This window comes from Lepidochelys kempii, chromosome 7 (genome assembly GCF_965140285.1).
Source record: "Lepidochelys kempii isolate rLepKem1 chromosome 7, rLepKem1.hap1, whole genome shotgun sequence".
In the NCBI taxonomy this organism is placed as follows: Eukaryota; Metazoa; Chordata; order Testudines; family Cheloniidae; genus Lepidochelys; species Lepidochelys kempii.
In genome coordinates, this window is record NC_136386.1 from 26,048,304 (window position 1) to 26,070,429 (window position 22,126).

The 22,126-nt window shown below is 38.8% G+C and overlaps 1 protein-coding gene across 13 annotated transcripts in view; it reads right to left on the reverse strand.

The window, feature by feature from the left end:
• Positions 1–22,126, reverse strand: part of CCDC66 (coiled-coil domain containing 66) — an 82,276-nt gene that overhangs the window by 58,126 nt on the left and 2,024 nt on the right. For 8 of the 13 annotated variants that reach the window (XR_012159806.2, XR_012159808.2, XR_012159804.2 and 5 more), the window contains 11 exons: positions 17,570–17,595; positions 15,080–15,527; positions 11,732–11,900; positions 11,442–11,545; positions 9,821–9,954; positions 7,595–7,771; positions 6,873–7,004; positions 4,967–5,220; positions 3,396–3,480; positions 2,417–2,578; positions 442–604 (listed from right to left, as the gene is read on the reverse strand). Coding sequence is in view for 3 of the 13 variants with exons in the window: in XM_073351517.2 (XP_073207618.2) it covers positions 442–604; positions 2,417–2,578; positions 3,396–3,480; positions 4,967–5,220; positions 6,873–7,004; positions 7,595–7,771; positions 9,821–9,954; positions 11,442–11,545; positions 11,732–11,900; positions 15,080–15,527; positions 17,570–17,595 (1,854 nt within the window). In the remaining 10 variants the exon portion in view is untranslated. Of the gene's footprint in view, positions 1–441; positions 605–2,416; positions 2,579–3,395; positions 3,481–4,966; positions 5,221–6,872; positions 7,005–7,594; positions 7,772–9,820; positions 9,955–11,441; positions 11,546–11,731; positions 11,901–15,021; positions 15,528–17,569; positions 17,596–22,126 lie in introns of those variants that run through there. The other 5 variants (XR_012159807.2, XR_012159805.2, XR_012159810.2 and 2 more) reach the window with 4 other exon arrangements.

The following is a 22,126-nucleotide window of genomic DNA, read 5'->3' on the forward strand; positions in this document are numbered from 1 at the left end:
GTTGACCCTATCCCTGTAGTTTAATAATTAGACCTTCTGGGTTCTCGTCCTGACTCTGCAATTGGCTCACAGTGACACCTTGGCCACATCTCTTACCCTTTCTGGGGAAGATCTTCTAAAGAAATTACAGGATTTAGGAGTGCAAGTCCCTCTGAAAGCCAAAACAGTTGTACTTGTGCTCCTCAGTACTCCTGAAAATCTCCATCTGTGTCTTTCTTCCATTATAAAAGATGGATAATGCTGCTTGGTGTTTGAGGCTTGATTAACATTATATATGTTTAACTTTTTGAGATACTTGACTAAAAGGATAGAAGTTTTGTTCAGTTTCTGAAGCCAAAGAGCAATGTCTAGACTGACAGGATGTTTTTTCTCAAAAATAGGATCCACAGCTCATGCAAACCCTCCAAAAATAAAATGAAATATATTAAAGTTGGTACTTGCCGCTGCCGCCACCACCACCACCAAGATTCTTCTGCAGTTTTGAAATGTCATGTCCTTTTTGAGCCAACTGTCGAATACGTTGTTCCTGTTTTAATCTCTGTGCCTGTTCTTGTGCTCTCTGCATTGTCTGATAGAGCTCATTTGTTTTAAGAGTCATGATTTCCTATCATAAAAAGGGAGACAAATGCATGAGATCATTTAGTCGGAGAATAAAATAAACAGGGCTGCATAATCTCCTTATAAGTTTACATCTATTCATGATTTTTTCTATTTGGGTATTTTTTAAGTTAGTAAAAGAAATAACAGCGATGCAAAGATCTTTATGTGAGGCTAATGGAGAGCGTAGCGCCAGCACTGTAGCAGCATAAAGAGCTAGACTACGTTGTGATCCCCCTGTATCATGTGACTTGAAGGGAAGCAAAGAAGCAGGTATTAGAAAACTGTGTACCCTATACTTATGGAAGAGAAACAGCAAGTCCTCCCCAAGCAGAGATGCTTCTTCACACTTTTAAGGCTCTGTGGGTTAAAGGTGCAGGAAATGAAGCCAAGTAACAGCTCCTTTCAACACATTACATACTTCAGAGTGGAAAGAAGTGCCAGAGTCTGGTCTCCTCTGTGGCTCTTAGTGCATGTTGGTAAACGGAGGGGAGCATCTGATGGCAATAAGTTTCCCGAAGGAGCTGTGCTGCTTGAGGGAGGTGAGTCCAGTAACGCAATGCAGTGAAGCAGGTCTTCTGTACAGGATCTCACTCCCCAAGACCTATAGGGATGCCTCTGATTTCCGTACAGAATCTGGAGCCTTATGTGGCTTGAGATATAACTGCACAATGCCTTCCTTGAACCCCACAACATCTCTTCCAAAGAGGAGAATAACTCAAGTTATGTTGCTCAAAACATCAGCTAAATCATTTATCTTAATTTTATTCCTTCCACACATTTGTCCATAGAAGATAAGGATGGGGCCCCTAGAACACAAAGTTTGAATCCACCAAGCGGTCAGAAGGCTTCTGCCACCGGAAGATTGAAATAAAATTTATATGGAGTGTTGGGTGGTGTTCACAAAAAGTATTCTAGTACCTCCAAAACGGGTCATTGATTTTTTGACATGACATTACTAAAATTTATTCTGGGGGGAAATAAACTTCAGCCTTGACAGGAAACATCTAGTCAAGCACATTACATGACATTTGTGAGGTCTCTCAGAAGCATCAAGCTACTCACCAATACTCCAGGTTAGGTATTCTCAGACGGTATTGGAGTTCAAAGCAATTTTTGCTGTTTTAACTAAAAATTTTAAAAATGCTATTTTGAGTACAAAACATTGCCTAAGACTTTATCTTCCTCAGCTTTATTTAAAACTATTTGAGGTTTTTGTCCATCTTGGTGTCTTTTTGTGAAAACTGCCTGGACCTCAAACCACCCCCACCCACCAAAAAAACCCACAACCAACCCCTCAAACTAGTGAGTACACAAAATGAATTATATTGGTGAGGAGAGAGATTTCAGTTTAATGCATGTGACATTAGTAAATTCATCTTTTTTAATTATGGAAAAATAGGTGGACAATGTCCTTTCTAAAGTGAAAAAAGCTTGAGGTGGTGCTGGGGGGAGTAAGGCAATACTTTTCCCCTCACAATAGGGTGGTATTAGTGCTGACTTAATTTTCTAGGCTTTCTAGTTTAATCAAGAACGGTGGGTAACATTTTTGAATCAATCCCATGGGTTCTGTTACTTCTTTCATTCAAATATTAAATATTAATTTATGTTAACAGACGTGTGGCAAAATCCCCTACACTGCTTCAAAAATCTCAAGATTTTCAACCTTAACTATAGTCACAAATGGAATTTCAACACTACTCTTGCCTCATGCATTAGATAATAGTAGTATTTACTATTTATTTCTAAGTCTATTAGGCATTGGCAGTTCTATTAAACACTGTCATTTACGTGCACGAAGTAAAGGTTTAACACCCACTTCCTTTTGTTTCTGTTTGAGCATATCCTCTTCAAACTGTTTTTGCATCAGTTCTCGTTCTCGTGCTAAGCGGTGTTCTTCTTCTTGTTCTTCCCATTTTCTTTGCTCTTCCTCCAGCTGCTTCTTCCTTCGCTTTTCCTCTACTTGAGCCATTATAGCTTTCTAGTGATGTCAAAATCATAATAAAATTTAGTAAAATTAACACTTAGTAGTATGCATAATATAAAATGTATTTCATGTCTCCTATATACATTACAAAAATATGTAATTTGTATTCTAATTCCATAAAAATCCAGTTCAATAAGAAAGATATTATTTTCTGTGCCACACAAAATAAATGAAACTTAGCTCTCTGGCAGGCAAACCTATTCAGCAGAAAGTATGCCAAAGAAAAATACAATTTTTAAAAAGTCTCACAGGGTATGGGAGGGTGTACACACATGCCCCTGAATTGTATCACATTCATTACTTTTTATAGGCTTCAGTTTCCCTGGGGGGAAATAATGCAACTGGTGTACTTTGATCCATCTGTTTGGCCTGGAAGGTGTTATAATGGTATTATACAGTATATTATGACTCCAGTCAGCCACAATAAACCATACTGCTCTGGCAGTGGATGTAAATATAATTAGGGGGCTTAGTGTAAATGAGAATAAGGACCATACTGTTTTAAACATCTGCTGACTAGGAACTACAATATCAGTACAGCTAAGATATGCTGTGGGTTATTTTTCTGAGGCATCAGTTTTATAATAGAGGCTCATAAAGCACTTTACAAACATTAATTATGCCTTACTCACTACTGCTGTAAGTGAGACACATCTGGTTAACCAGGGTAATCTGGTGAAGGAGAAGTCACAATTTCTATTCCCCTGAGCAATGTGTACTGGCACCCTGGCTCCTTCTTTAGTCACATCACCACACCTACCCTCATTCATTCTTCCCATTTAGGCTGTGTCAGATTAAAACATGATTGTACCTGATGTTCTAACTGTTTCTGCCGCCTCCTGTCTCTTTCCTCAATTTGTGCAGGATCCAAGAGAGCTGTCATTGACCGGAGAAAACTATGAAGAGAATCATTTAAATATTTTTCAATTAAAAAAAAAATTCCAGAGTTTTGTTTTATTCTGAAATATCAGCAAGATTTAAATGTAAGACTTTTGTATCAAAATAAGTACCTTTCATTCCTTGTCATAGGTTTGCACTATAATAAATACAGCAACTCCTCACTTAACTTTGTCCCGGTTAATGTTGTTTTGTTGTTACGTTGCTGATCTATTAGGGAACATGCTCATTTAAAGCTGCACAATGCTCTCTTACAGCGTTGTTTGGCAGCTGCCTGCTTGCAGGAAGAACAGCCCGTAGGAGCTAGTTGGTGGGGGCCTGGAACCAGCGTGGGCCAGCAGCCCCCCTAAGTTTCCTGTGCGGCAGCTGCCCAGCAGGCTATCAAATGCCAGTCAGTTCAGCTGTCCCTCCCCCCACTGCCGTGTGCTGCTTCTGCCCTCTGCCTTGGAGCTGCTCCCGGGAGCCTCCTGCTTGCTGTGCAGGGGGTGGGAAGCGGGGTGCTGATGTCAGGGTGCCCCCCTTCCCCTGCTTCTGTACCCCATCTCCACAGAGCAAGGGAGGATGCCACAGGGCTAGGGAGGCAGCTTGCTGACAGCAGCTGCTGTCTCAACTTGCTGATCTACTTAAAAAGGCAGTGTACTTAGAGTGGGGTCAGCGTACTTAAGGGGGCAATACGTGTCTCTCTCACACACAGTATGTCTGTCTGTCTGTGTGTGTGTCTCTCTCTCTCTCTCACACACACACACACACACACACACAATGTATCTCTGTCTCACACACGCACCCCCAGGTACTTCGAAAATTGGAGGGAGTGGTGCACTCCAGTGGGATAGCATGGGGTCATTATCACATTCAGTTTCCGCAGGGAATGTTTGCAGCCACTGCCATGCGTCTATGGGGTCTCCTCCCTCCATTCATGCTGCCTTGTAGAGCGTGAGGCTACATTAACACCGTGTTAACACTTCAGGGCTCAGCCAAGTGTTAGTTCATCATTTAGCAGCAAGGCATTCCCTGAGAAATACCACACTCTCTTCCACCGTCTGACTCCACCACCTCAACCAAGCATCACAATCATCATTGCTGTGTACAGAATTAAATTGTTTAACACTTATACTGTGTGTAAGTCTTTTGTCTGGTGAAAAAAATTTCCCTGGAATCTAATTCTCCCCACCCCACTATTTACAATTCTTATGGGGAAACTGGATTTGCTTAACATCATTTCACTTAAAGTAGCATTTTTCAGGAACATATCTACAACGTTAAGCAAGAAGTTACTGTAATGAAATTGAACATAAGAATGCTATTTACGGTAAACTTTACTAGTGAATAATTGAAATACATATCTTTTTCAGTAGGGAACCATACAAATTCCTCAAGAGAGGAGTAAATACCAAATTAATACTACTTCAGAGACTTACTAACTTCTAAAGACATTCCAGAAATGAATTGATTGGGAAGACTACTGTAATTGAGGCATGCACGCACCTGGCTTTTTGACTTTGTTCCGAAGTAGTGTTCTCAACGTTTTTTTCTACATTCTCCACCTTTGAATGTATGAGGTGGCCTAAAGCTGCAGGTGTAAAAGGATGAATAACAGCAGTCAGGGCCTGAGTTTCAGGGGACAGGCAAAGATTTTCAGGCTGCTTGGTGTATGTTCCATTTATGAGGTGTTGTGGATTAGCACGAGGGTAGTTTTTTAAAGAATCAAAATGCACTGCCCATCTCTCATGCTCCTCAGCCTAAACAGATATGAAGCAAAAAAGAAAATGGAAATACGCTCAGTTACATTGTCATATAAAGTACTTTTAACTAAATATTTTGAAAGTTTATTTCTGTTTTGATAAAAGCTAAACAGCAGGATTTGCATTTTTAAAGCTCTATTATGGTGCTGTGCCACATAGAGTAGTTAGTTCTACAAATAGGAAAACTGGTTCATATGAAAGTGACCTGACCCTGATCAAAATTGAAACCAGATCTTTTTGGTGAAAAATCACTTACAATGCATTGCTATTTGCTATAGCAAGACTCAAAAACTAGGAAGTAAAAAAGTTAAATTTGTCAAGAATCTTTCAGTCTTGTATAAAATAAGTTAATACTAATACAGGGTTTTCCATACCACTTTCTCTGCAACCTTATCTTGATGTATATTATTTTTCATACTGCCTCCATTAGTCCTACAAGCTGCTCAGCTTATTGGTTACCATCCTAGTCACTCATCCATGCAGCTTTGTCTCGCTCCCCAGATATTCTCTAGCCGCATGAACGAGGAGTAGCAGCAAGTTCTTTTGGGTGACAGAAAGCTTTTCTTAAACATATTTTGTGGGCACATATCAGAACAAGTATTCATATTCTTTCTCACCAGCCCACACCCATCCTCTCTGCACTTTCATTCTGGGACAGCAGTCGGCATGCTAGGTGCACAAACATGAATTTTAACAAATCACAAAGATCTTTGCCACAGGCATTGGTACACTGTTCATTGTGCTGTCTAAGGTTTTTGAGGAAGAGGTATCTTGTTTCCTTCCCCCACCACCACCTAGAGATTTTTTTTTTTTTTTGGCCCTAGTCTGTCAAATGGGCATTCCACACAAGCCAAAGGAACCAGGGTTTCCACTGTGGGTTCTCTCTACCATGGGTGTATTACACAGTTTTTGCATTTGACTCTCCTAACTTCCAGAAGGAATTGCCTTTTTGGAAGAATTGGGGGAATGTTCCCTAGTATTTGCCTTCTGAAGAAAATAGCACATCCCGTATAAAATCTTGCACAGGGTCACTTCCCAGAAGCAGAAAAAGCTTTAGTCCTATATTAGAGAGCCAAGAGAAGCGAGACGTCCAGGGAAAAAAAAGGAAATTTGAAAATTTTTTATCAATCCTCCTCCCACTGTTCCTTGTCCCCTAAGGGAGGTAAGCTGTCTAACTCATATGAAGAGCTACAGTAGGGTATTTGGGGAAAGAATTTTTCTTCTGTAAGTCTTTTGATGTAATGTACAGAAGCACTATGGACATAACACACATGAGCTGACTTAGAATGGACTCTCTGGTCCCTTTGCTGTCAAAGTGCTATAATGCTACTTCTGTCATTACTGGCTGGTTGTTTAGCTAGAGCTCACTGAATGTCAAAGACTTGGGGTAAACTCCTGTTCCTAGTGAAGTAAATGGGAATTTTATCACTGAGTTTGAATGAGCCAGGATTTCAGCTTTTATTTTTCAGAGGTACTTGGTGCCCACAACTCCCACCAAAATCAATAGGAGTTGTGGATGCTTATTGTCAGGCTTTCAGAGTTGTGTGATCTACAATTTGTTGATAGACTTCCACTTGAGCAGAACTGAACGAGAAAGCTAAAAAACAGACCTTTTCTTATTCCAAATCATCCTTCTAAATTACAGCTACCTTTGAATAATTATGTTTTTCCTCTATTTTTCGTAGTTTAGCCTCTTCCTTCTGTTTGTCCAGATCTAGAAGCCACTTCTTCTGTTGTTCTTGTTTCATGGCACTAAAGGGGTGCTCCACTGGCGTCGCTTCCTGAAATGACAGATACTGGTCTTTTACTGCCTCCCATCACCCCCCATTTCTCATTTTTAAGTAGTACTGCCATTCATGAATACCTGCATTAATTCACAAATTGCTATTCTATCTGGCGTAAAATAAAACTTCATTTTCAATACAATCTGGCCCAAATTAATTGTCCCATCAAGGTCTTCAAAATGTTCACTATAAAATGCAGATGATAAACTCTCTATTCATCTTTATTTCTATTGATAGCCGCAGCAATAGTTAATTTCTATGTGTGCTAGATTTTATTTAACCTCCTAATTTTCCTTCTTTTTTGCATTACGAGATACGTACATGGATTGACTCACGAATCAAGTACATTCCTTTATGTCAAACCTATTAATGTCAGCTCTAAAAATATCTACTAAAAATGCATGATTTCATAGAAACACCTCATAACATCAATATCCTTGTAAACTATGGATTCAAATGCAGCAATAAAAATGATAGGAGGCAAAAAAGTTTGGAACAGGCTTGCTTAATAGAACTACTGCAGATACACACACACACAACAGTAAATTCTTCTTAGAGACAAGATACTGCATGCAACTTAATCTTACCCCTAAAACAAATGCTGTCCGAATGGCAGCTGGCAAGTCAGGAGAACTGAAACTAGATGACTGTCCAGTTGGTCCACTTGAAACACTGGGTGCAACTTCACTAGTCTCTGTGACCAAAGTGGTTCTAAAAATGTGGTTTTCCTCACTAGCAATGCCCAAATCAGCTGGAAATGTCATCTGCAAATAATAGCGTCTTGGTGATTTAAAATACTCAATTTAATTTTTTGGGGTTGATTATTTCAATATAAACACATTTTTAAAAAAACTGGTAACTTGTACTTTAGGTTTGTACATGCTGCAGTTCATAGAAACTTCTACCAAAATATGTAACATACATGCAATTACCAACAAGTCAGAAAAAAAAAAGTCAAATCCCAATTCTTGGGGTCCAAGACAGACAACTTTCAAACGATTCTGAATGCTACACAAGAAAGTAATGTTCTGCACTTAGGAAGGAAGAATCCCATACACCACTACAGGCTGGGGACCGACTGGCTAAGCAGCAGTTCTGCAGAAAAGGACCTGGGGATTACAGTGGATGAGAAGCTGGATATGAGTCAGCAGTGTGCCCTTGTTGCCCAGAAGGCCAATGCATATTGGGCTGTATTAGTAGGAGCATTTCCAGCAGATCAAGGGAAGTGATTATTCCCCTCTATTCGACAATGGTGAGGCCACACCTGGAGTACTGCGTCCAGTTTTGGTCCCCCACTACAGAAGGGATGTGAACAAATTGGAGAGAGTCCAGCGGAGGGCAACGAAAATGATTAGGGGGCTGGGGCACATGACTTATGAGGAGAGGCTGAGGGAACTGGAGTTATTTAGTCTGCAGAAGAGAAGAGTGGGGGGGGAATTTGATAGCAACCTTCGATTACCTGAAGGGGGGTTCCAAGGAGGATGGAGCTAGACTGTTCTCAGTGATGACAGAAGAAGCAATGGTCTCAAGTTGCAGTGGGGGAAGTCTAGGTTGGATATTAGGAAAAATTATTTCACTAGAAGGGTGGTGAAGCACTGGAATGGGTTACCTAGGGAGGTGGTGGAATCTCCATCCTTAGAGGTTTTTAAGGCCCGGCTTGACAAAGCCCTGGCTGGGATGATTTAGTTGGTGTTGGTCCTGCTTTGAGCAGGGGATTGGACTAGATGAACTCCTGAGGTCTCTTCCAACCCTAATATTCTATCATTCTATGATAAAAGACTACATATGCCATAATGGTGATAGATGCTACAACCTGGAGAATTCTGCTTGGCAGGGTCCAATGAAATAGATAGAGTTAAACCCAGTCCATCCTGGTTATGTTCCCAAAAGGCTGCCATTATCACCTATTTATCAGGGTGCAATTATATTTTTAAACCTCAAAAAAAAGAGTCTTGCTTCCTAAGTTAAGACATATTAGGTACCAGATCCTTGGATAAGATTAAGATAGAGTGACTGAATTTGTTTTCCTTTCTATTAGTAGAGGATACATCCTACTCAGACACGCAAACTAAATATTGGTTTAGATATGTAGATTCTTATAGTTGAACTTGCCTTTAATCTAATTGGTTCTACATACTGTATTTGCACAAGAGGGCAAATGTATTAAACAGCAAAATTAATGAGCAACCTAAGTATTGCTTGACTGATCATAACTATACTGTTTTATTCTTCTCAAACCACAGAACAATGAAAGAGGAAAAAGTCAACAAATTAAGAGTAAAGGTTACTAAGAAACACCAGAATTAAAGTACAGAGGTAGGAATTAAATGATAGCTACAGTATGAACAAAGTCACAAATTATAGGCAAAGTATGAGGCTAAGAGGCTGATTTCACTTGACAAGAAGCTCTCCATAGGCTTTCTGTGGCAACACTGAGGGGGTCTGATGCAAGACAGGCAGGAGAGAGTGGACATGGGATCACTGGCCACTTCCCCATCCCCACCACCCACACAATAAGGGCTTCATACAGGGTCCTTCAGGGCTCTGTTAGGACATACAAAGATCTTTACTACTGTTTTTCTACCAGGGAGAGGAAATGGAATCTACAAGTGCACAGCCTAGTAACATGACCTGTGTGCTGGGATTTATCCCTAAATGCAGATTTTACAAGTAATCAGTGGATACACATTGAAAACAAGCTCTTATAGAGCAATTCTGAAATATGAACAAAATATAGCACTATAAAAAAACTAAATTAATTTGTTCTCTAAGACACACATTGCTTTTATTGAATGGTTCCTTGCTAGCCTTACTTTAGCTTGATTAACTGTCTCCAGTTTTTCCAAATGGGTTTTATCACCATCAGCATCCGTTTGCTCCCAACGGTAGTATTTTGTCTGTCGCTCCAAAGTTTCTTTTAATTTCTTCTTTAAAGCTATCTGTTCGTCTTTAAAACAATTTTTTTTAGAATAAGTAAATATAAGTAAATGCAATTTCAAAAGAGAGTAATATGCAGTGTGGTAATATAAAAAACATAGTGTAAGCAGCTTAAGATGGGTAACTGGCCTTTGCCTGATTAATCTTTCTAACCAGATATTTGTTTTAAGTGTTGAAAGGCTCTGCCTGTGAGAAAGATGGCTGCACAGGATGTGGAAACAGGAGGCAACTGGAAATCTTTATTGGGAGAGGATAAAACTGTGAAGGACTATCAGTGACTCAGGAAAATATTTATCAAAAATATTGCATGTGTTGCTTAAGAAATAGCAGAGGCCCTGAATTCTCCTCATTTCATTGTTAGTTTTGTGCCAGTACAATTGTACTGAAACCAAATAAGTTACACCAGGTTAGAACTGGTGTATCACTGTGCAGGATCAAACCCAGAAATATGGTGGGAGATTTTGGAGGGTTTTTTGTCCAGACAGTTTACATCAAGGTTAAACAAAATCTGCTCTATAGGAATTAATGGCTTCATTATTCCATTAGGAATTTCCAGTAACCTTAGAAGATCTTATTCTCCTGAAAACATTGATTCAAAGACAAATATCAATAGTTATGTTTAAAAAAAAGCTTATACCACAATGGTGTTCAGAATTTGGATGCCAGGACTAAGTATAGATTCCTACAAGTCTATTTAAAATGGGAGATGGGAACAAATTCATATCCCTTTCTACATCTTTCCCTCTCCCTACCAAAACAGTGTTTGCTTTCTACCTGATGACTCTACAGTAGTAACTGAAACCTGTGGATCAGATTCAGTGCTATGCTACGCCCCTTTGAGCCTGCGAGGCTGCAGCAAAAGAGCCAAAGGGTAGACATCAGGCCTCAGAAGAATATCTGCAGCACAGAGAGCCTCAGTGCTGTTATTGCTGGAGGTCCAGGTAGGACCAGACTAGAGGAGGAAGGAGGTGTGTTAAAGACAAGAGGAATGATTGGGATGGACCAGTGCCCGGATCACTCTGTGACCATGCCATGGCCCACAAAAGCTATTGCTACAGGAGAGAAAGTTATGGCTGCTCTGTGGAATGCCCTAGCCTGCTCCAAGGGCTCCACTAGCGATGTATTTGCTGCATAGGGAAGATAAGTCATAAACTGACTCCTGTCAGTTCCTGCCCTGGCATAGGCACCAGCGCAAGGATGAATACTTCTTTATCTACAGGCATGAAAATTCTGTCTGAAACAAAACAAGGAGAGGTTTTAAAAATAAAAAGCTATTTTAGCCAAGTCTAATTAGAAGCTCAAGCAAATGTGTTTTACAAACAGAAAAAACACAAACTGATAGAGAATATTTAAAACACTTTTAAACTCTAATCTTATCAATAGATTTAAACCTTTATAACTTGAAAAAAATTGAAGTTTTGACTATATTAAGTGACCAATGCTACAACATAATACACTGCTTAATATAAATATGGCAAATTATATTTTAATGCATACCTAGTTCCTTCTTCCACTGGGACTTCTTTGCTTCTAACAACATTTTATCCCCTTCTCTTTCACCTAGGGTACTAAATATGTCAGCTGGTTTCCATGAATTCTTACTGCAGAAAAAAACAAAATTAATTTATTTTTAAAAGCCAAAGTGCCTAATTTTAAATTAGCAATTAATTTACATTGGAACTACTCAGGTTCCATTTCATTACTAATGTATTCATATTAAAAGTTTAATATAGGATACAAGAATAAAAAAAAGGTATTTTGGATGATTAATTAACAGATCTACATACATAACTTTCTGTTCAGCCTGCTCAGATGCTGCTTGTTTTCTGCTTGAGGCATAATTATTTTCATTTGGGACAGATGAAACTTCATCAGCTTTTTGGAGTAATCCCATTATGTTCTCCTCTTGTGGGGCCTGATTAGCAGCAGTGCTAATATTTGAGTGTTTGTTTTGGCCTACAAAGTAAAATGTCCATGTTAATAAATACTGCACTAGATTGTCACTCCACATTGTGTACAATAGTTTATATTAACCGTACAACCTGGCTAATTCAAATTAGTGGAGCTGAAGCTCACATGAACACTAGAACTACTAAGTAGCACACCTCAGAAGGGGTGTACATACAGGGGAGTGACATTAAGCAATGGAAGCACTTCCTCTGAGCACTGGCAGGGTATTACCTCTCCTTGAGGTACAATGATTTCTAGGACTCCTGCTGACACGCCACATAACTTCAACACAGTGCAATGCCTAAAATGATTCAATTCTGCACTAAATGTTGATGGAGTTGCTTGCAATTTTGCTTTCCAAGAGTCTACTTAGAATATTCTTAAATAACCTAGTTATTTTAAGGGCACAAACTCTCTGGTAAATGTGTTTGCAGTAAGATGTTATCTTGTGCATAAGTGAATGTGATAGGAAGGATGGCATTGTGGTTAAGGAACTGGACTAGAACTGAGGAGACCTTGGTTCAGTTGTCCTACAAATTACTTTGTGACTTTGGGCAAGTCCCTTAATCCCTCTGTGACTGTTCTACAACTGTAAAGCAAGGATAAATATCCCAAACCCTTCTTTTCCTTTCTTAAACCTGTAAGCTATTTGGGATAGGAACTGTTTCTTAACATGTATATGCACAGCATCTATTACAATGGCGCTGATCTTGGCTGGGACCTCACGGTGCTACTGTGATATAAATAATACTAATAACAAGATGTCATTAAAATTATCTGAAAACCACTCTTAACATGCATGCTAGGAGACTCTAAACTCATATTTCAAATAAGTATAGAAACTAAAATCAATGATGGATACTGTTTTTAGGGAAAACAGATGAAAGATGTCTGTTATTGCAGGGGCACACAGGGGATTAAACATCTTCCAATAGCTTTAAAAGAAATTATCTCCATCACTCTTCCTTGCTCTAACCCCAAAAATAGACTTCTAAAAAATAATCATCTTTAGAAAACAGAGAATATACAACGTGTTTGGGTGCTTTCCCCCCCAGAAATATAGGCAAGGGTATTAGGATAAAAAAAAACAACCTTAAATGTACAAAAATATTGAAGACGATATTTAAAATAGAAAATACATCAGTATGCAATAATAGTTGGTTTGAACTGATTTGCCAGCTGCTCCATTTCACAGCTAAACTGAAACTAGAATTTTTTACATACCATTGCTTAACATAATCAAGAGTTCTTAATGACACATTTGAAAATATTGACCCAGATGTGAGATTAGCTATCAATAATATAACTATAGCTCTAATTGAAATCAAACTACAATCCCACATGTAACCATTCAGCGTGAAATATAGATACTGTGTTCAGTCCAAAAAGGAATAAAAAAAACCTTGGCTTTTATATTTCCTCTGATAAACTGTTAGATCAATTTTTTCATAAACTTCAATCTTAACATACATTTTAAAAAAGCAACTATGGCTACAAAATTAAGGAGCTGATCCTGCAGCAATCCACAGTTGGAACTTTAGGGGAGTTCAGCACCCAAAGGGCTTATAGGATCAGGACCTAAATTTGAAAGATGGGATTCTCTTGCGTGCATGTGCACACACACACTCAACCACCCCTACATGCACATTAAGAATAACTTTCATTGGCATTAATGGGAGTTATTCAATCCTGCATGGTCAAATTGGATTTATGACTTGCAGTATAATTCTGATTAATGTAGCGGGTACTCAGAAAATGTCTGAATGAACCAAGAAAATTGCTTTCTTCTTCCTCTTGATGATATGTAATCAATTTTTCCCAATAGTCTTAATATTATCTAATGTTTTCTACAGGTCTAAGGGAAAATCAGTTTGTTCTGGTTAATTTTGGCCCATCAATATGATCGTTTCACTCAGACACTGTCACAGTCTCACACATGGATAGGCTATATGAACCTCTTCTCTCAGTAAAGTAAGAATAGATCCAAAAGTGATGGTATCTCTTCCTTGTGGGAAGACTGTCAGTGTCAAATCTAGTCTTTATTTTAAAATAATCTAGCTCATCTACGTCACTAGTTGGAACCAGGAACAGGTTCATAGCAACTGAAATGAGCTGGTGGCCTCAGTCTAGTTTCTAATGAACTGGTGGCCTCATCACTGAACATAATCATATTTGGCATGTTAGTTAAGACTTTCAACAGACACACTTAGGACCAAATGCTGGAAATCTGATCTTGCTCTACTGAAGCCAACAGAGCTGCACCTTCATTATATGTTCCAGTATGTACTATATTATCCCCTTCTGCTGGAGTATGAAACTGATTTTGTGGTGAAGTAAGTCAGGTCTTTTTAACTGGGCCCACAGTCTTCCAAATATTTCTCTCTCACTCACACACGAAAAAGAGAATCTTCAAATGTATACAACTGTCAAAGGGCCAGACCCCGCAAACACTCACTTAATGAAGCATCCTAATGAATTCTGTAGTGGACCAGATCAGCTCCTTGTGCAAAAGGTTAAATGGGTGCACATTTTCAAGATCAGGGCCTAATATAGCACTTACCTCTGCTCACCCTCCCAAACAAGTCTGCTCCAAAACAGTACTATGTTGGATCCTCTGGGAGGGAGGTTTTAATCCCTACTCACTTGTGATCTTTTCCTATTTACTTTCCTTGAGTGATGTGCTTGAGAGAGAATTTTCAATTATGTATCATATTCCATGTCTAGAGATAGCCTCTTGTTTAGAGGAACAACTTGTAAATATTTATACATTTAGATAAAACAGACCTGGGAGAAATTAGCTTCCCAACAAAAACATCTGAGTGACTCTTTACATAACTGAAGACAATATATATCAGAAGATAATCGTAATAAGTATGTAAATTCACAGTAATAACTTAGAGATGGCTGTGTAGTTTTTAATTTATAATGGAAAATGTTCCTTTTAAAAATAAGTTGAAATATTTTCTTTTTACTCAAAAAGTGCCTTTGATGTTTAATAAATATAAAATAACTTTTTTTTGGAAACTGTACATTTAATTATTCAACAGACTGCCCGAAATTTTAAATGCAAAGTTAAAGCATTTCATTTTTATTTCAAATATCTGCGATTAATTTCCGTAATACAAACCTTCTAAAAACTACCAGTAAGAGAAAATTTCATTTTTGCTGCAGGATATATATCTTACTTGTTTCTTCTTGCTTTTCCTCCTGGGCCTGGGACTCAATTTTGGTTCCTTGTTTTACAGTTATCAGAATCTGTTCAAGTTGCTCTTGTGTTAAACACACCAAACTGTTCCTTAGATCTTCACCTGAGATATGAGGTTTTTGAGACTTCTGTTTGGGCTTTTTAACAGCAATTTTATTAGGGTTCTGTAAATCCGGCATTCCAGCTGTGTTGTCTTTTTGGATAATCAAAGCATGGTTTTTATTTAAGGATTCCTTTGATGAATCTTTAGATGATGACAAAGTCACACAGGTTTTTTCACCTTTTATTGCTGACCATCTTGAGCCACTTCTGTCTTTTGCTAAAATATGTTCATGCTTGACACAGGAATTTTGTGTTGATTTCAGAACATGTCCAGACTGTGTTGTTCTCAATGGATGTTTGAGGATTTTAGTTTTATTACCCATCTGCTAAAACAATAACAGTTTATTTACTTTAATATCCTATGAAAGATAAAACTATGTGCCCGTAGTCTTTTCCTTCCTTCAGGCAGTAAAAGCACACGTATTCTATCTGTCATGTCTAAATAGTAAAAGCCAATTCTGTTCTCTGTTACATTAGTAGAAACTCTAGTTCACTAAATGGAATGACTCCAGATGAATACTAATATAACTGAGAAGGGGACTTGGCTCCAAAGTATGCATTACTGTTTATTTTTTAATTTGAATATGAATGTCTAAAGCAACAGTATGGAAATTAGTTTTACGGTATGGTCACTTGTCCCATACTGCTGGTATTAGAGATAATAATCCCTCTTCTGCGTTATGGTTGCTGCTAGCGAAAAATCAAAATAAAATTTTAATAATCTGGTTCTGATCAGAAGCACTAATTTAAAATGTATTTGCATTCAACGGTCAGATTTCAAACCCTTTGGTGAACAAAACAGGATAATTTTCCTTTAACCTCTTGCATGCCAGGCCTAATCTAGTCTCCTTTCAAATAGTGGGCCCAATTATTTCAATATAATGTCATAGGATAGAGTTGTATGAATGTCTTCCGGTTGGGTAAGCATCATAAATGCAAGGGCACTAGACCTGTTAAAAGTCACATTTATCTGATCAGGTATGAAGGGCTCAGGCAGATGTGGGTGCTGGGGAAAGAGACAGTTTTCAGGTAAGTATTCTTTAAAAACACATTTACCCAAGATAAACTACTATCTTCTGCAAACTGAAGGAAAACCACAGTATTATCTATACTCTGAAACCAGTATTATCTAACAGACTTGTAATTGTAGGAAGTAATGTGGATAGTAAAAATGATTTCTCTTCACCTTCTCCATCCTATCCCATCCCCAAGGCAACCTTGAACCCATAGAAATCAGAACAAGTCATCTCAGGCTGAGCTATTATGGTTCACAGTAAGTGGCAAATTCATCCCTCAAAAGACTCATGTGCAACTCTTATAGATATGAACAGGAGTTGTATGCAAGCATCTGAAGGCACAATTTGTTTCTAAGTAAGGTTTCAGAATGACAAAAGGCAAGGCAGCTATTTCATTACAATGGCTGCTGATATGTATTAACTGCATAGGAGTTCCTTTGATCTTCTTCTCCACCTCTCCGCTGGAGTTCCCCAGAGATCTCCCTTGATTCTCACTCCCTCTTTCTCCCCCTGTATCTTATGTATGTTCTTGGGTGACTTCATCTACTCCCATGATCTTGCTTAACCTTTCTATGCTGATGATGACTGTCCATTCACTTCTGACCTCTCCACCTCTATTCAGGCTGACAACTCTTATCATCTCTTCCTGAAAGTCATGTTGCTTTTCTTCAAATTCAACATGGCTAAAAATTTCTAAAGCTTGGCTGCTGGAACCAGGCATATTTTTCCCCTCTTCTCCCCACAAATCAGTATGTTGCCAAACCTTATTTTGTTCTGTACTATATAAATCTCTCCCTCGCATTTTCCCTTCAGCTGTAATACTTATCTATGCTTTGGTTCTCTCTTGCCTTAACTACTGAAACATCCTCTCCTCTGGCTTCTCCATCTCAAATCTTACTCCCTTCTAGTTCATCCAAAAAGTAAGGATGGCCTTATGGTTAAGATACTGGAATGAGACTCAAGAAAATCTGGTTTCAGTACCCAGCTTTGATGCCAGAGTCTCTGTGGCTTCCAACTAATCACTTTAATCATCAGAACGTTATCCAATGTGGTTCATTGTACTACTGTCTTTTTTTTAATCTCTGTTCTGAGAATTTGTCTTAGTTAACTAAGTTTCAGGCATACTGCATGCAGAGTATTTTCCAGGGATAGAGGGGTTCAAGTCATATTAATCCTACCTACTTCGTCAGCTACCATGAGTTTTGACAATGGAACTTCATTCTTTCATAGTTAACATTGACCACAGATATTTAGACACATCAGAAATCGCTATTTAAACACATTTTGAAAAGATATTAACTATTGTCTTTTTGGTTCTTATCTAAAGATCAAGGAATCATTACTCCACTTACCTTAACTGTGGATTTTGATTTACCCACTGTAAAACAAATAAAACAAAATATACACATGAGAAAAGTATTCAATAATCAACAATTATTTCCTTAAAAACCACATCCTGAGAAAGTCATGGTCCCACCTAGCCTTAAAATCTATTATTCTATTATAGTTATCTAGTCTCACCTCCTGCCTAATGCAGTCCAAAGAACCTTGCCTGTAATTTCTGCATCAAAAACTTGTTAGATGCAGTAAACTTTTAGAAAGATATCCAGTCTTTATTTAAAGACTTCAACTGAGGGACAATTAGTTACAAACCTAGGTAAGCTGTTCCAATGGTTAATTACCCTCTTTCTCTAAAAAATGTGTACGTTATTTCTAGTCTGAATTATCTAGCTTCAGCTTCTAACCACAGGATCTCATTATACCTTTGGGCTTGTCCACACAAAGACTTGGTGTGCAACAATCCATGGCATGAATGTACGGTGCACTAACTTGCTGTACAGTGACTCGCTGTGTGGACCCTACTACAGCACACTAAAAGTTCCAAAATACACTTTGTCCTTAGTGTGCAGCAGCAGGGTCCACTTAGGACCCAGCATGGCAAAGCGCTCGAGAGGGATATGATTTGTAGAGCACTCTAACTGCCCTGCATAGACCCTGCTGGCCCATTCTAAAAGGTACCTAGTTTGCGATAACATAGTTCTGTGCAGGATCTACTCGGGGCAGTTAGAACACAAAACATTAGAGCATTCTACAAATTGCATCCCTCTAGAGCACTTTTTCCGCACTGTGTAGACAAGCCCTTAGTATTGATAGGCTAGTGTGCTGTATAGTCACACCCTGGCTTGCCACATACTAAGTTGCCCTTTTAATGATTTAAAGAACCACCTACTTATCAGAAATCTCTTTTCTATGTAGATACTTGCAGACTGTAATCAAGTCATCTTTTAACCATCTCTTGGATAAACTAAACAGATTGATCTTCTTTAGTCTCTTACTATAAAGCATGTTTTCCAGACCTTGAATTATTCTGGTAGCTCTTTTCTGAACCCTTTCCAATTTTTCAACATACTTTTTGAAGTGCTGACACCAGAAATGAATACGACATTACCGTAATGGTTTCACTAATGCTGTATACAGATGTAATATCATGTCCCCATTCCTACTTGATATTCCATTGTTTATATATCCAGGGATGGTGTTCGTCCTCTTAGCTACAGCATCCCATGTTCAACTGATTATCTACTACTATTACCCCTACAGTTCTTCTTGGTGTCACGGCATTCCAGGATACAGGCCTCTAGCTTGTAAGTGAGACCTTCATTCTTTGTTCTTAGACGTATGACCTTGCATTTGTATGTCTTTAAAAATATGTTCAAATGAGTCCATCTTGTCAAGCAATCCAGGGCTGTCTATATAACTGACCTGTCCCCGTCACTATTTACCACTCCGGTAATTTTTGTCTCATGTGTAGGGCCCTACCAATTTCATGGTCACAGGATCTTAAAAATCATAAATTTCATGATTTCAGCTCTTTAAATCTGAAATATTCTGGTGGTGTAATTGTAGGGGTCCTGACCTAAAAAGGAGTTGGGAGGACATCACAAGGTTATTGGGGGCGGGGGAAAGGGGGTTTGCGGTACTGCTACCCTTACTTCTGCACTGCTGCTGGCAGCAGCGCTGCCTTCAGAGCAGTGCAGGCTGCTGGAGCGTGGCGGCTGCTGGCTGAGAGCCCTGCTCTGAAGGTAGAGCCACCACCAGCACCGTCACCAGCAGAAGTAAGGATGGCATGGTATTGTATTGCCACCCTTACTTCTCCGCCGCTGCTGGCTGGGCGCTGCCTTCAGAGGTGGGCACCCAGCCAAGAGCCACCACTCTCCTGCTGCCCAGCTCTGAAGGCAGCACAGAAGTAAGGGTGGCAATACTGCAACCCCCATAAAATAACCTTCTGACCACCCTGCAACTCCATTTTGAGTCAAGACCCCCGATGTGAGAAACGTTGGTCTCCCCCATGAAATCTGTATAGTATAGAGTAAAAGTACACAAAAGACCAGATTTCACAGTCTGTGGCACATTTTTCATGGCTGTGAATTTGGTAGGGCCCTACTCATGTATAAATATTACCAGCAATGACTTTACATTTTCTTCCAGATCCTTGATAAAGATAGTTTATAGCACTAGGTCAAGGACAGATCTTTGTGGGACCCCAGTGGAAACAACCTCATTGATAATGATTTCCCATTTTAGATAAATATCCTTACATTTGTATTTACATTAATGTTTATGCTCCTAAGGCCCTGTAAGCAGGTATGCTGTCCCTTAAGGACAGGCCCCAAGTTCAGCACTGCCCTGTTTTCAGTTTCAGCCTGAAATTAAGGTATTGTGGGATCATAGTTCCCAGTAGGCTCTGTGGCTTCTTCCCTTACTTGAGGGGGGGGAGGCGGGGGAAGAGGGAGTTTGTTGTCCTGGTGGGCTCTGCTCACCAACCCAGAACCAAATAAGCAGAAACTGCAGTTCTCAGAGAGTCTACAGGCATAACAGGCTATATAGCAAGGAGTGCTGGGAGAGGAGGCAGAAGTATAAGGTCCTTGCCCTCATAACAGTGAGAAACTGAAGGGAGTAGGATTTTTTGTGATGCTGTTCTGCTTTATAAGAGGGAGATCTGTACAGAGTAGGGCTGCTAACAGTATCTCTCCAGTGAGGAGCTGAAACATCCCCTTGAAAGACCCCTTTGGTAAGTATTTGTTTTACTGTGGACTTCCTTTTACTGTGAAAGGGTGGCATCTATGGTTTGGATAGAGGATTACTCAGACAGCAAGAGAAACTGCAGTACAGCTTGCATCTACATGAGGGATAAGTAAAGATCCTCTGTTTAGGGGCACCATTACAGTTTCTTGAAATCTAATCAGTTTAAAAATAATGAATTCAAAGTAGCTTTAGCCAGTATGCCTGACGTTGAATGTCCCTGCCTCTATTTCTGACTCTACAATCTCATTTTCTTTTTCATTTAAATGGCTTATTCTCTCCACCGTTACTGTGTAAAAGACACAATAATTTCTTTGAAACTGGGTGTCTTAAGCCACCACAAGATGTTCCTGATTAAAGTCTCACTGCTGTTTGGAAATTTTAATATTGTATAGGAAACAAATTCATAAATGTAACCTGATACAATTCAGCTGAATATCACTGCTGTTTTTACATCAGTCTCATGAACTTTATAAAAATAGTTTTCTTGGACAAGATTTTGTATTTTATTTTTTTAATTTAATGCCAGTCCAGTCTTTGCTATCTTGCTTTGTGAGAGCATTCTGGGGTGACTACTGGTTCCAATCCATCACTGAGGCCCATAAAGGGGGGAGATTGCCAGATGTATCATCTACAGTCCAGAAGGAAAAAGAGAGAAGAGGAGGGAAGCGTGCTAAAGTGGTTAACAATGTCTATAGCAGACTGACTGGCATTGATTGGCTCAGAAAGTAATCCCATAAAGTCTTCCCTGGACAAAAATATGGTAAATGCAGAATCTGGAAGATGAAAGATGGCTTTAAAGAGAGGGGAAAAGGCAGAGATCTTCAGGCTTCTGGCAGCTATGTAGTGAACCCTGGGAGATTTTGGGAAAGGGGATTTAAAATATAAAATATTTATATTTATAATTATAAAATATCAGTGTTTTATTCTGAACATCAGATTTAGGGTTTATTTATGAATGACTTGCACAATTTATTGGGTTTACTTGTGCTACTGTCCACTCCACTTATGACATCCTACATTTATATTTTTTTGACTAATACGTGTGCTAATCAGCAATATGGCTAGCTGACCCATCAAGAAATCAGAATTGTTCCCAGTACTGCTTAACAGTAATACGATCATATACTTTGATGCTGGGTTATTACAGCAAAAGCAATGCTTTCCATTCAAGCCATTTAATAATGAATAAATACTGGAAAAGAGATTTTTGCATCTCAGCAGCAAGAATGAGAGGTAGCCTAAATATATTGGTTTTTAAAAGTAAAAATGTTCACAGAGTTTTATCCTGTGGTTAGTAACTCATTCCAAACCTCAGAGAAAGCTGCAGTGCCTTGCAACTTAGAAGGAACTACATTTACAAAACCTTTTTTTTTTTAACATGCTCCCTCTGTTTAAATACAGCATTGTAAAGATATGGAAGTATTCCTCAAATCAGGTCAATCTATATAGAATGGTCAATTTATCTCTGGACGCACAAGAGCCAAAAGACTGCTGAGAGCTGAGCTGAGACTACCTTAGACTTTGCCAATTGATCAATATTTGTGATGATCATAACCATTATTGTCAGACAGTACATATAGCTGGCAATGCATGATTTATGGAAAGACAAATACCAACCCATGCCAGTACCATTTTGGTGAATATTAGGACCCATAAATAACAATGTACAGAATATTTCATCAAAATCTTGAATAGTTCTTTCACATCACTATACAAAACATTAATACTTAAAAAAAATTAACCATACCCTTTATAACAAGATATCTTCAAGAAGATTTAAAGTGTATTAGAGACTACTGAACTTAACGATTATACATAATAAA